Here is a 12,565-nt window from a genome sequence, read left to right on the forward strand (position 1 = left end):
CGTGGGCTTTGTTATCTCACCTGACTTGGAAACATCGTCACATAATCCTGAACAGCGGTACATGTTAGGACCAGCTGATTCAGTGTTAATTGCTGTCAGGCCTACAAACCTGTACTGTATGTGGGAAGTTACTCTCCAGAGACTTGGAGTCTGATATGAGAGAGGTTGTGCACCCACGTAGCTTGTAGCGGTTTAAGTAATCCACAGACAAGTCTTTTCTGATTGGAAACATGTTTCAAAAGTGAGCTCTCCAGCTTCCGCAGGCCTCAGAGCAGCCCCGTGCTTCATGACGAGTGTGTCGTGAGTGCCTTGACAGGCCGTCTGCTCTCCTGCGGAGCACAGCCGCGGGGCTTTGCGGGAAGGCCCCTCCCCTGGCGGGCGTGGACCGTGGTGTTTTCCACGTGCGTTTGTCTGAGTGAGTTCCCCTTCCTGTTAGGACACTGTGCCCCCTGCTTGGACTCACTGTTCCAGAGTGCCTGCCTGGGTACACAGATGTGACTCCTGCACGGACCCCGGCTCTTCCGGGCAGTCCTTTAGGTAGGCCCTTGGTCTGGAAGCTCCTCCCGAGGGACGGTGCTGAGGGCACACCGGGCAGCCCCACCGTGTGCGCCCAGGAGGAGCTCGGCCGGGGCGCCCTGTGTCTAGACCATTACTGTTTTCTGAAGGGGCGCCAGAACAGCATGGTTTGGGGGTCTGTTTTTGTGAAATTCCTCTGAATGTTTTCAGTAGCTGTCCCCAAGAAGGTTGCTTTCATTCCCTGGACCAATGTCTAGGGGAGTCCCTGTCTAGGGGAGTCCCTCTGATCAATTGAGAAAAGATACCTGTTATTTTCTCATATTCATCTTGAGTTTCTTAGCAAAAGGAAAGGAAATTAAGAATGGACATTGAGTTATATGTTTGTAGGGAACATAGATTTGATAGCCAGTCTCTTCCTGTAAGCACTTTCGCAGTTCTGTGTTTGGTTATTGATCTTTTACAGACCGAACAGAGCTAAGCATCACCAGGGTTGATACTTGTTTTTTATTGCAGAGAAGTACAGATGGAGAAGGAGAGACCTAGATAACACAGCTGGTCGTTTGAATCTGTTAGAGAAGGTTGGAAAGTGGGGTTGGTATTTGTTGCCATTTGCGTCCTCCACAGCCACCGCCTCAGACTGTGATGTGCTCAGGCATCGTTTGGGGACTGTGTTAAGGTGCAGATTCTGATGGGAGGTCTGGGGTGGAGCCTCAGAGTCTGCTTTCTAACAGACACCCAGGGGATGCTGACGTTGCTTTTGTTCAGGGACCACGTTTTGAGTAGCTGGGGTCTATAGAGCACTGGGTTGTGTGCAAATCTACTTTTTGGGGCAGGCGGCAGGGAGGCACCTTTTGGGATCTCAGTTCTCCACCCAGGAATGGAACCCAGGTCATGGCAGTGAAAGCACCAAATCCTAACCACTAGACTGCCAGGGAACTGCTGCAAATCCAACTTTCATTGGTAACAGCATCTGGATCGCATTTCGCCTGCTTTCTCTGTACCAGGCACTGAGCAACAGAACAGCGATCGGGAATGGTGGTGGCGTCTGACAGCGCGTGGGGCTGCAGACGGACGCAGTTCTCTTTCCCACTGATGCACTCGCTCCCGTCCTGGCTGCGATATGCAGAACCCTCGACGGCGTCACCCAGGGAGAGCGCGGCTCGAAGGCTCCTGTCAGGTGTGGGCTTCGGGGCGTGTGTGACGGCAGCGGTGCACTGTATAGGAACTCCTTGCTCTGTCAGGGGCTGTCTGCGGGGAAGAGAAGAGATGGGGACGAGCCCGTCCAGTCTTCGAGTTTCCTGGGGGTGTGGTTGCCTCCAGGCGCCCGTCCTTCTGAGACATGGCTCACTGTCCTGTGGGGCGACACCAGGGCTCCGTGGGGGCTTCTGGGAAGAATGAGCCGTGCACCAGGCTGACCTGAGCCTCTGCCGTCCCGGGACCCGCCTGATGGCCTGCCCTGGGTACCCCCACGCCCGGCTGCCCGGATGCCCAGCTGTGGCATGCTTGTTGTTTTTCTGTCCCCCAGCCTCACTGTTCTCTAGGGTGTGAGACCAGATAACTAAGTCTTTCAGGGTTATGTCTAAAATCGCATCTCAATTAGGGATTTCTGTTCGTAAGCAGGGATCATCTCTCCCAATAAAAATTTTAAAAATTGATTGTAATACTTGCCTTGCTTCCAGGATGTTGTTTGTAAGAAACTAATACACCTTTTGAAAACTGAAGGGCAGCATTGGTTTCTTAACTGTTGGAGTGGAAGAATAGTCTGTAATAAATTGATCCTGAGTGTGGGCATGGGTGAGAACTGAGAAAAACATCTTACAGTGAAAATAAAGTTGTTTCATTTGAAATGAAGTTTAAACATTCATATGTGTGGTTTTCTTGGAAAAGTCAATCCAGAGGGCACATCAGATTCTATAGTAAGACTGCTCTGATGACAAGTTTTAAAGATTGGTTTTATTAATTTCCTAGGACTATACCTTAAATGACTTGTATTAGTTAGGTTCTGGACTGTTCACATTAGGACCGTAAGTGTTACACAGAAGTTTCACCGACTGATGGCTTTTGCTGTGTGGCCCCCAGGTCAGCGCTGGTGGGACTTGGGGCCTGTGGCCGCTCTGCCCCACACGCTCCAGGAAGGCAGGGGTCCTGTCTGCCCCCGCGCTGATCGATCCGTGGGACCTCAGGAACCACTGCAGAAATGAGAAAACTGCATCAGGAGGAGGGTCCTCTTGCTTTTCTGGCGTGTTTGCCGAAGCCGTCTTTGTTTCCTGCTTCTGCTTGCGTGCTGGGTCCTTGGTGCTGCGCGGGGCGCGGGGCGCAGGCTCCACTGCCGTGGCCTCGGGCTTGGTCGCTCTGCAGCTTGTGGGGTCTTCCTGAGTCAGGGATTGAAGCCGTGTCTCCTGCACCGACAGGTGGATTCTTTACCACCGAGCCACCAGGGAAGCCCTAAAGCTGTAGTTATTTGGACCAGAAGGGAAAAAAACAGAATTTAGGTCACAGTTCTTTCCTTTGGCCTGTGTAAGAGTTTATACAAAACAAACAACAGTGCGATGCTTTTGTGTCGCCTCGGCCACGTGGCATGGCTCAGGGTCTCAGTACCTCGATCAGAGATTGAAACAGGGCCCTTGGCAGTGAAACCAAGGAGTCCTCACCACTGGACCGCCAGGGAGTTACGGTGCACTTTTGAAAAGTGTTGTGTTACAGATAAACCTGAATTTAACAGAATCTGAAAGACAAAGGCTCAGCCACTTGCGGAGATTGCAGTCACCTCGCAGGGAGGTGTGTTACGGTGTTGTTGTTCCCATCTTCCCTTAAGCTTAAATTCAGCCTCCCATTTCCCAGCTCAGAACTTTCCACTCCTTCTAAGGCCTTAGACTGATTCATATACTTGAACTGCTGTTTAAAATTGGAGTTAGATTTCTTATTGTACAGCCGAAAGTATCTCCTGTACAGGGAGGGGACGGGAGGCAGGTGAAGGTGTGTGCTGGCCCGAGGAGGTCGACCAGTCAGTCGTTTCATGGAGGGAGGGTGGTTTGTTCGGACACACTCCCCCGAACACTGTCTTTCTGAGAGCTGGGAGCTTCTGCCCTCAAATTTTGCCATGGGTCTTTCTATCCATCCTAACTTTTTCCAGTGAAAATTAGAGGGGCAAAGGCAAAAGTATTGCAGGCCCCTTACCATAATTTTTGTTCTGTGATCAAGAAAATGCATGTGACAGAAAGCTGTGTGGCCTCAGTCAGAAACAGGCAGCATTGCTCGGTCTTCAGTAGGTTCTCAGACGCCCCCGGGTTGAGGACCCACAGGTCAGGGGTCTGTGCTGTTGAGTCTTTTCCAAAGCTCCCGTTTACGCTTCCCGATTTCAACTGCTTTCGACGCTGCCTCGCTTAGACCGTTCTCACAGCCGCCTTCGCCCTGTGTTGTCTCAGTGGGGGGGACGGCGCTCACTGAAAGCTCTCCTCCAGGGCACGCCCATCTCTGTGACAGACCTGAAGCCCTCTCTCCAACACGTATTTATCGATGGGACTGCACCATCTTAGTTGCAGCATGTGGGATCTAGTTCCCTGACCAGGGATCGAACCCAGGCCCCCTGTATTGAGAGACTTGAGTGTTAGCCAGTGCACCACCAGGGAAGCCCTCAAACCCTCCATCCATCCATTTCTCCTGAACTTTCAGAAGAGTTTACACCCGAACCGAAAGCTGCTTACAGACAGGCAGCAGTGTTGATTTGAATTTCTAGCTGGATCACGGGCGGCAAGCTGTGAACTGTTGACGCTTGCGTTCTGGATGGTTGTCCTTCACCCAGTCACCTGTCCAGGGGGCCCGCATGCAAAGCACCTGCTCTGAGGTTGCCGGAAGAGCTTTTTAAATACGTGGATTCTTGCTTCCCCTTCCTCCTCCTCCTGGCTAAGCTCAGTAGTAGCCCTGGCATGAAGGTCAGGAATCTGTTAAAGTTCCGCAGATGATTTTGGCGATGAAATTTTAGAAGCCACAGATTTTCTTTCCAGTGATAAAATCTGCTTGTAGTGGCATGTTGTTAGATCGCTGTGTTTCTGTCTTTTTTCTGTATTAAGGGCCCAGTAGGATTGGGCCTTTGCCAGCATCTCCGCACCAGGGTGGGACTGACTGGCTTCATCGTTATTTTTTTCTCTGTCTCTTGGCACCACTCAGCTGACTATGAGGAAAACAGAATGGCTGCTTATGCACCTGGAGAAGAAAATTCCCACTCCAGGATTCTTGCCTGGGAAATCCCTTGGACGGAGGAGCATGGCAGGCTACAGTCCATGGGGTCACAGAGAGTAGGATACGACTGAGTGACTAAACAGCAATTGATGCAGTAGTGTTCTGGATGGCCTTGCTTCTGCTCGTGCTTCTCAGCTGTAGGGAGGGGCTTAGAGAGCATGCCAGCCTTCCGCCTTCACGTCTTCGGCACTGCGAGCTCGGTGAGAGAGGACGCGCTGTCTTCTTACCTGCGCCTCCGGCAGTGTGCTCCCCATCTGCTCAGACGGGTCACAGCTGCGCCAGCCCGATCTGTAGACTTCCTGCAAACCTAGAGGCAGGGCGGCCAACTTAAGACGCCTGAGGACCAGCGCTCATCTCAGGATATGAGGCAGCCATCAGACCGCATCCGTTTGCGCGGAGGGGTTACTGCCTGTCTCCAGAGAGAGCGCTGGCCAAGGACACTCCTTGCGTCCCAGCCTGTGATAGCTGGGGTCAGACGTCTTCCAGAATCGGAAGTCGTCTAAGATGGTGTCTGCATATATGTGAGACTTAATCTTAGAGACGGTGTTAAACAGTCTCTCTCTCCATGCGTGTCCATTGTCGAACAGGTTTATAATAGTTCTTGGGACTGTCCATCCCAGGGAAGTATGAAGGGCCATCCCGTGTGGGCCAGTGGTCCTGCTCAGCTCATTAGGGACAGAGGCGGCCGCTGCCGCTTAAAAGAGCGCCCACTGTGGGCCTGCTGCTCTGCAGAGGCAGCACCCGCACCTCAGCCCTCAGAACGTCGCCATGAGCTGGGCCGTCTAGGCTGGGAACTTGCTCAAGGTGACGCAGCCCATGGGCCCTCAGTTCAGGGTCTGGACTCTCTGCCTCTTGACCCGGTGGGCCCCCACGGGCCCCTGCTCCCTGTCTGGAGGACTGTGGGGAGGCAACGTCCTTCCTTCTGGGCGCACCATGCTCCCTCCCCAGCTTTTCTCTCCTTTTACAAAAGCTCACGCCCCAGCCTATGTTGCTGTTGTTTCTTCTGCAAACCCCAGACTGAAAGGAAAAGTCTCCAGTGGGTTTGGGGAGAGTACGGGGCCACAGACGGCGCTCACGTCTCCTTCCTTCTCTTCTCCCTCCCTCTTCATCTTTCTTTAAAAGGCATTGAGCCCCGCCCCTAACCAGTTAGCAGAGGGCAGCGTGATGGGGACCCCGGCATTCAGCGTCTGCCTGGTGTGGGGCAGCACGTGTGTCAGTGAATGAGCCCAGTTCACACGAGACGTTTGTCTAAGAGTTTGGCCTGCTCTGAAAGTCTTCTGGGTGTTGACTGGATCTGCAAGTCTCCAAATGAAGATCTTTTTTGACTCTGATGCTGGGAGGGATTGGGGGCGGGAGGAGAAGGGGACGACAGAGAATGAGACGGCTGGATGGCATCACCGACTCTTGGACATGAGTGTGAGTGAACTCCGGGAGTTGGTGATGGACAGGGAGGCCTGGCGTGCTGTGATTCATGGGGTCGCGGAGAGTCGGACACGACTGAGCGACTGAACTGAACACACTTTACTGTCCTCAGAGCAGCAGTTAATAGGTTTGGGAATCTGAAATGAAAACGTACAAGTGAACCCCTCCACAGTGTCGCCCATGTCATCCCCGTGCTGTGGGAGGTCTTTCTACTTCAGGAACCAAAGCCCTTGTCTTTTCTAAACACCAGAATGTTACCCAGTTTGGACAGGTGCCTTGGTTACACTTTTGTTGATGAATGTGCCTGAGTATACTGATGCTGACCCGACAAGGCTGTGGAGAAGGTGCCCACTGTGACCAGCAGTGATCCAGTGTGTGGGGAGCTGCTTGTGGAGTTGGACTTAGGCTGAGACGAAACTGAATGACTGGGTCGTTGTGTCCCCTGCCCACCCATACTTGGTTTACACTGTTCGGAGGACTGCGATCTGTGGGCCTCCTTTCTGCTTAAGATTATGGAGAAACGGGGAAGAGCCCCGTCAGAGGGTCAGAGGTGACGCTGTCACCAGGGGCGACGCGGCTCTGAAGAGCTCTGTGTGCTGAGAGGTGTTTCTCTCTTGAAGCGTGGTTTGCGTTTCCTGCGGTGCACGGAGGAGAGGGTTTCTGGCTCCTTCCCAGCCGGGCCGGTGTCAGGGCTTTGGCACCCCTGCCCGTGTTCCTGGCCGGAGCCCCGCAGGAGGCCCGCACCCGCGGGTCTGGAGGGCGGGGGCCTGTGCTCCGCGGAGAGCGCCGCGCGTTGCCCTCACGGGGTGCGCCGCCGGAGCCGGGCACCGGCGCCCTCTCACCCGCCGCTGTGTCGTCCGCAGCGCTGGCCCCAAAGGCGACAACATCTACGAGTGGAGGTCCACCATCCTCGGGCCCCCGGGCTCCGTGTACGAGGGCGGCGTGTTCTTCCTCGACATCACCTTCACGCCCGAGTACCCCTTCAAGCCTCCAAAGGTAAGGTGCTCCCCGACTGCCGCTGAAGTTCAGACATCCCCATGAGAGATGAATCCGGCTTTTAAAATGGGGGTTTTAACCGCAAAAAGCAGATCCCGACAAACCTCTAAGTGCATTTGAACACACCTAAAACACGTCTTTGGGTTGACTGCCTCTTCTGGCAAAGACCATTTCTAAGTAAGTGTGTTTCCATGGGACTTAAAATCCTGCTGTTTATAGTAACATGTCTCCCCATAAGTAATCTCCTGTTTCCCACTCATCAGGAAAAGTTTCTAACCGATAAAAATGTTGTCACAGTCTCCACACACGGAATAGTGCAGGGACTGTTAGCGTGGCCCCAGGGCGAGGATGACATGCAGATTCCTGAAGTGCTCCATCTTTAGAACAAGGCAGCTGGAGACCTCCTGCCGACCAAGCCCTGGAGCCCACCCGGGTCCTTCAGACCCTGGAGCGGGCTCTCCCCTGGGGTGGGGGCTGCCCCGTCGCTGTCCGCTGGGAGTCGCAGCGCCTCCTCAGAGTGCGAAGCAGAGCCTCCTCCGGGCCAGGGCGCACTGCCGGGCAGAGGTGCGGTTGCAGCCGCAAGGGCTGATGGCCAGTCCTGTCACTTTAAAAAGGGGGTGCGGTTACAGGTTCTGTTCACTTTGGAATGATGCGGTGTATTTCACAAGTGGAAATTAAGAGACCAGACAGAACAACTCAGCTTGTGTGGCTGATGTTGTTTTGTCTGCTGCTGTGGTCCTTACCGATTCTGGCTCCACCCCCGGAAACTGTTACAGTGAATTCTGTGATGTAGGCCGGCAAGACAGCTGCAGGACCTGATGTAAAGGTCAGAAATGAGCAGAAACAAGCCGCATCTGCTAATCCATTTTTCAGCCTTTTGGGTGTGTGCTCAGTGTTCGCTAAGCAGTTTGTCTTCATGTACCCACTGCTGCTGCTAAGTCGCTCCAGTCATGTCCGACTCTGTGCGACCCCATAGACGGCAGCCCACCAGGCTCCGCCGTCCTTGGGATTCTCCAGGCAAGAACATGGAGTGGGTTGCCATTTCCTTCTCCAATGTGTGAAAGTGAAGTCGCTCAGTCGTGTCCGACTAGTAGCGACCCCGTGGACTGCAGCCCACCAGGCTCCCCCGTCCGTGGGGTTTTCTAGGCAAGAGCACTGGAGTGGCTTGCCATCGCCTTCTCCTCATGTACCCACTAGGGTGTTTGAATTAGGTGCTGAAGTTTGCTTTGAGGCTGTGTAGTTCTACCAGCTAACACAAGAGGTCAGCAGACTACTAGCTATCCAAACTTTAGAATGTTAGGAAAATATTTACATTAAAACTGCTAAAGGTGAATTCAGGAAACATACAGGGAACTATATCCAGCCTCCTGGGATAAACCATAATGGAAAAGAATATTGAAAAAAAAAAGAATGTATATATGTGTGTGTGTTGTGTATATATGTATAATTGAGTCACTTTACTGAAAAGCAGAGATTAACACAAAATTGTAAATCAACTATAGTTCAGTTTAAGAGGAAGTCTCTTAACACTGGCCTTTTTAAGTTAAACTGTACTTTATTCACTTTTTTAATAAACCAGTGTCTATTTCTTTCAAAGTTTTAATTAGAGCCATTTAATTGAAAAGGTTTTTTTAGTAAAATGTTGCATTGTTTGCTGTTTAAATTTCATTTAACACTACCTTATTTTTTAGGTTACATTTCGGACAAGAATCTATCACTGTAACATTAACAGTCAAGGAGTTATTTGCTTGGACATTTTGAAAGATAATTGGAGCCCAGCACTAACCATTTCTAAAGTCCTTCTTTCTATCTGCTCACTTCTCACAGACTGTAACCCTGGTAAGCTTATGGCTGTTTACCTTGTTTTACTCCTCCTCACCTGGGAAATAGTGGTTTTTTCCATTTAAACTAAGATTTTCTAAAGTTCAGATTTTATTTTTGTGCAAGCTTTCAAAGGAGAAAAAACTTAATTGTTTTTCCAAGAAATTTTTAGTCGAGTTGTCTACTAGTTGAAAAACGCAGCCACTGCACTGTTAGTTGATGTGCTCTAGGAACAAGGTGTTTTAAACTGCAGGCTTCACATCAGATTGCCTGAGGTTTTTACATCTTTGGTCATTCCCTCCTTTCTTTATTTTTATTCTGCTTTTGCATATTCCCACGCAGTTCTCCTAAACCGACACGCTTGTGAATGTTGGGTCATCGCCTCTGATCTGCCCTCTGCCTGCAGGTCCACTCTGAAGCTGCCCCTAACTGAACAGTGGTTCCCTGCTCTATACATAGTGATTGCCAGACTGTGGTGCTTTCTGAACCTTCATTTCCTCTTATTAAATTTTTTTTCTAGATAAGCCAAATACAAATTTAATTACTAAAGATTCTGTTTAGGTTTCAGAGAAGCACTGCTTAACTGAAAGTACAGGTTTCAACCTGGCAACTTTGGCCCTGTCTGGGTAAACAGTGGAGAGGTAAATAGTTTCATGTTGCAATAGCCTCGAGGGCCTCACCGTGTTCAGTGTCAAGGCCGTGGTGCCACTGAGCAGAAGAAGGTCCTGTGAATGGAGCTGGGTGTTCCCGGTAGTCAGGGTTCACGGTAGTCAGGCTGTGAGCCTCCCGGACCCTGACACGGAGGAGCAAACCTCCAGTGGGGGGTGGCTGTTGGGGGAGAGGAAAGTCTAGAAGGAAAGGTATCCAGATTGGAGGAATAGTTTGATCACAACCACCTGTCCACATTCTTCCAGGCTGTCACTGACTACTGGCTAAGATTTAAACGTCCTTTTCCTTTCCTCAAAGTAATGTGCATTCTTCTCTTCCAGCCGACCCCTTGGTGGGAAGTATTGCCACTCAGTATATGACCAACAGAGCAGAGCATGACAGAATGGCCAGACAGTGGACCAAGAGATACGCTACATAAACTGGGTTTTCACAGTGCTTTACATTATTTGTCTGTCACAGAGAGAGCTGCTTATGATTTTGAAGGGGTGGGGGAGGGTGGGAGTTGGTAAAGAGTAGGGTATTTCTATAACAGATATTATTCAGTCTTATTTCCTAAGATTTTGTTGTAACTTAAGGTATCTTGCTACAGTAGACAGAATTGGTAATAGCAACTTTTAAAAACTGTCATTAGTTCTGCAATATTAGCTGAAATGCAGTACAGAGAAGAATAGACATTTGGGCTCAGTTGCTTGTAGACTGTAAATTTAAACAGCTTAATTTCGTACAGGTTACACATGACCATTTATGTAAAGTCCTTCCAAGACTACACGTTTTTTTGTTTTGAAAAATTGGAATTTGTTTTCCCTCCTTGAAAGGGAACATTGATATTTAACAGCTTTTAGAGACTGTCATCTCATATATAAAATGGACACGTGGCTATAAGACACCAATATAGAAAATGAGTAGTTATGTATTTTATTTTATATGCCAATCTACTTTATTGTGAAGAGAGAGAGGTTTGAATCAGGACTTTTGAAAACCTGTAGTAAAATACCTTAAGCTGTTAACTGTCAGGCGTGGAGTAGGAGTTGCTCAGTGGATTGGTTCTATGTTGTGGACTACTTAAGTCTGCATTTGTTACTGTGCTAATAAACAATATGAAAACAACCACCAACACTGCTGCATTCATTAATTTCTTTTGCCTTTTTTGGTAGTTTTTCTTCTTGCTAGATCTTTTCTATTAAAACAGTCTAGAGGTAATGCAGACTGTACACGTTGGTTCATTTACCCAGCACCAACTTGGTATGTTACTCTTAATTTATCCAACAGCCTTGCAGGATAAATACTAAGGTGCCTTAGAAAAGGGTAGATAATCTAAGTCATTTTCTTCCAAAGATAAGAGTTCTGCTACATCTTTTTAAAAGCATTTTCCAATTTGTAGATGCAGTGGTGGAATTAGGTTGGTGCAAAAGTAACTGTGGTTTTTCAGTATTGAACTCTGCCGTTTGATACTGGAATACATTCTTAAGTGTGGTTATACATCATTTTAATGTGCATGTCTCAGTTTCAGTTTGCTTTTTTTTTTTTTTTTGCTAATGACTTACTACTCGCTAACAAAATGATGTTAGAAAATAAAATCAATTTTCTTACTCGATTTCAAAATGGGTTGTAAGCAGCAGAGACAACTCGCAACATCAACGACATACTTGGCCCAGGACCTGCTAACATACAGCGCAGGGGTGGATCAGGAAGTCTTGCAAAGGAGACAAGGGCTTTGAAGACGAACACGGTGGGCAGCCAGCGGAGGCTGACCACAGCCAGCTGGGAGGGTCATCAAGGCTGATGCTCTTACAACTACACAAAAAATTGCCAAAGAACTCAGTATCAACCTTTCTATGGTGATTCGGCACTTGAAACAAACTGGAAAGGTGGAAAAGCTCTGTGAGTGGGTGCCTTATGAGCTGACCGCAAACAGAAACTAAAGTGCACAAAAAGTGGAGTTTACACAACAGCTGGCGATGGCCAGCTCAGTGGCTGGACTGAGAAGCTGCAAAGCACTGCCAAAGCCAAACTTGCACCAAAAAGGTTCTGGTCACTGTGCGGTGGTCTACTGCTAGCCTGACCCACTACAGCTTTCTGGATCCTGGTGAAACCATTACCTCTGAGGAGTACGCTCAGCAAATCGGTGAGATGCACCGAAAACCGCAGTGCCTGCAGCTGGCATTGGTCCTCAGCGAGGGCCCGATTCTCTCATCCAGCACTCGCTGCACCTGGAACAAACTGGCCCACAGTCTTGCCTCGTCCGCCATATTCACCTGAACTCTCGCCAACCAACTACCACTTCTTCAAGCATCTCAACAGCTTTTTACAGGGAAGCAGAAAATGCTTTCCAAGAGTTCATGGAATCCCGAAGCACAGATTTTTATGCTACGGGAATAAAGTTATTTTTTGTTGGCAAAAATGTGTTGATTGTACTGGTTCCTATTTTGATTAATAAAGATATGTTTGAGCCTAGTTATAACGATTTAAAATTCAGGGTCCAAAACTGCAGTTACATTGGCACCAACCTAGTACAAGATATTGAATCAAATTCCCAAGGACAGTAGGTCCTTGGGGTTACCTATTTTACATATAGGAGTATCTGTTAACCCCAAACTTTCAATTTATCTCTCCCCACCTTTCCCCTCTGGTAACCCTAGTTTGTTTTCAAAGTCTGTGAGTCTGCTTCTGTTTTGTAAGTAAGTTCGTTTGTGTCATGTTGGATTCCTCATGTTAGGACACTAGATTGTCTCTGACCAACTTCAGTTAGTGGGATAATCATCAACAGCTCCTTTTTTTCTTTCTCTATGTGTGGTGTCTGCTGACGTCGCCATTTCTGAAGAGCCTAGATCTGGTTTTTGGTAGCTTTTCTCTTGATGTGAGTCTGTCTCACGTTGCCTTGTGACTTGATTCAGGTTGTATG

The 12,565-nt window shown here is 49.3% G+C and overlaps 1 protein-coding gene across 2 annotated transcripts in view; it reads left to right on the top strand.

Moving 5' to 3' along the window:
- Window positions 1-10,777, top strand: part of UBE2E1 (ubiquitin conjugating enzyme E2 E1) — a 61,069-nt gene extending 50,292 nt beyond the window's left edge. For both annotated transcript variants that reach the window (XM_055416757.2, XM_055416758.2), the window contains 3 exons: window positions 7,041-7,173; window positions 8,865-9,012; window positions 9,984-10,777. In XM_055416757.2, coding sequence (XP_055272732.1) covers window positions 7,041-7,173; window positions 8,865-9,012; window positions 9,984-10,081 — 379 coding nt within the window. In that variant the 3' untranslated portion in view covers window positions 10,082-10,777. The remainder of the gene's footprint in view (window positions 1-7,040; window positions 7,174-8,864; window positions 9,013-9,983) is intronic.
- The last annotated feature ends 1,788 nt before the right edge of the window (window positions 10,778-12,565 follow it).

This window comes from Moschus berezovskii, chromosome 26 (assembly GCF_049115385.1).
Source record: "Moschus berezovskii isolate FMDL1 chromosome 26, NW_MosBer_1.0, whole genome shotgun sequence".
In the NCBI taxonomy this organism is placed as follows: domain Eukaryota; kingdom Metazoa; phylum Chordata; class Mammalia; order Artiodactyla; family Moschidae; genus Moschus; species Moschus berezovskii.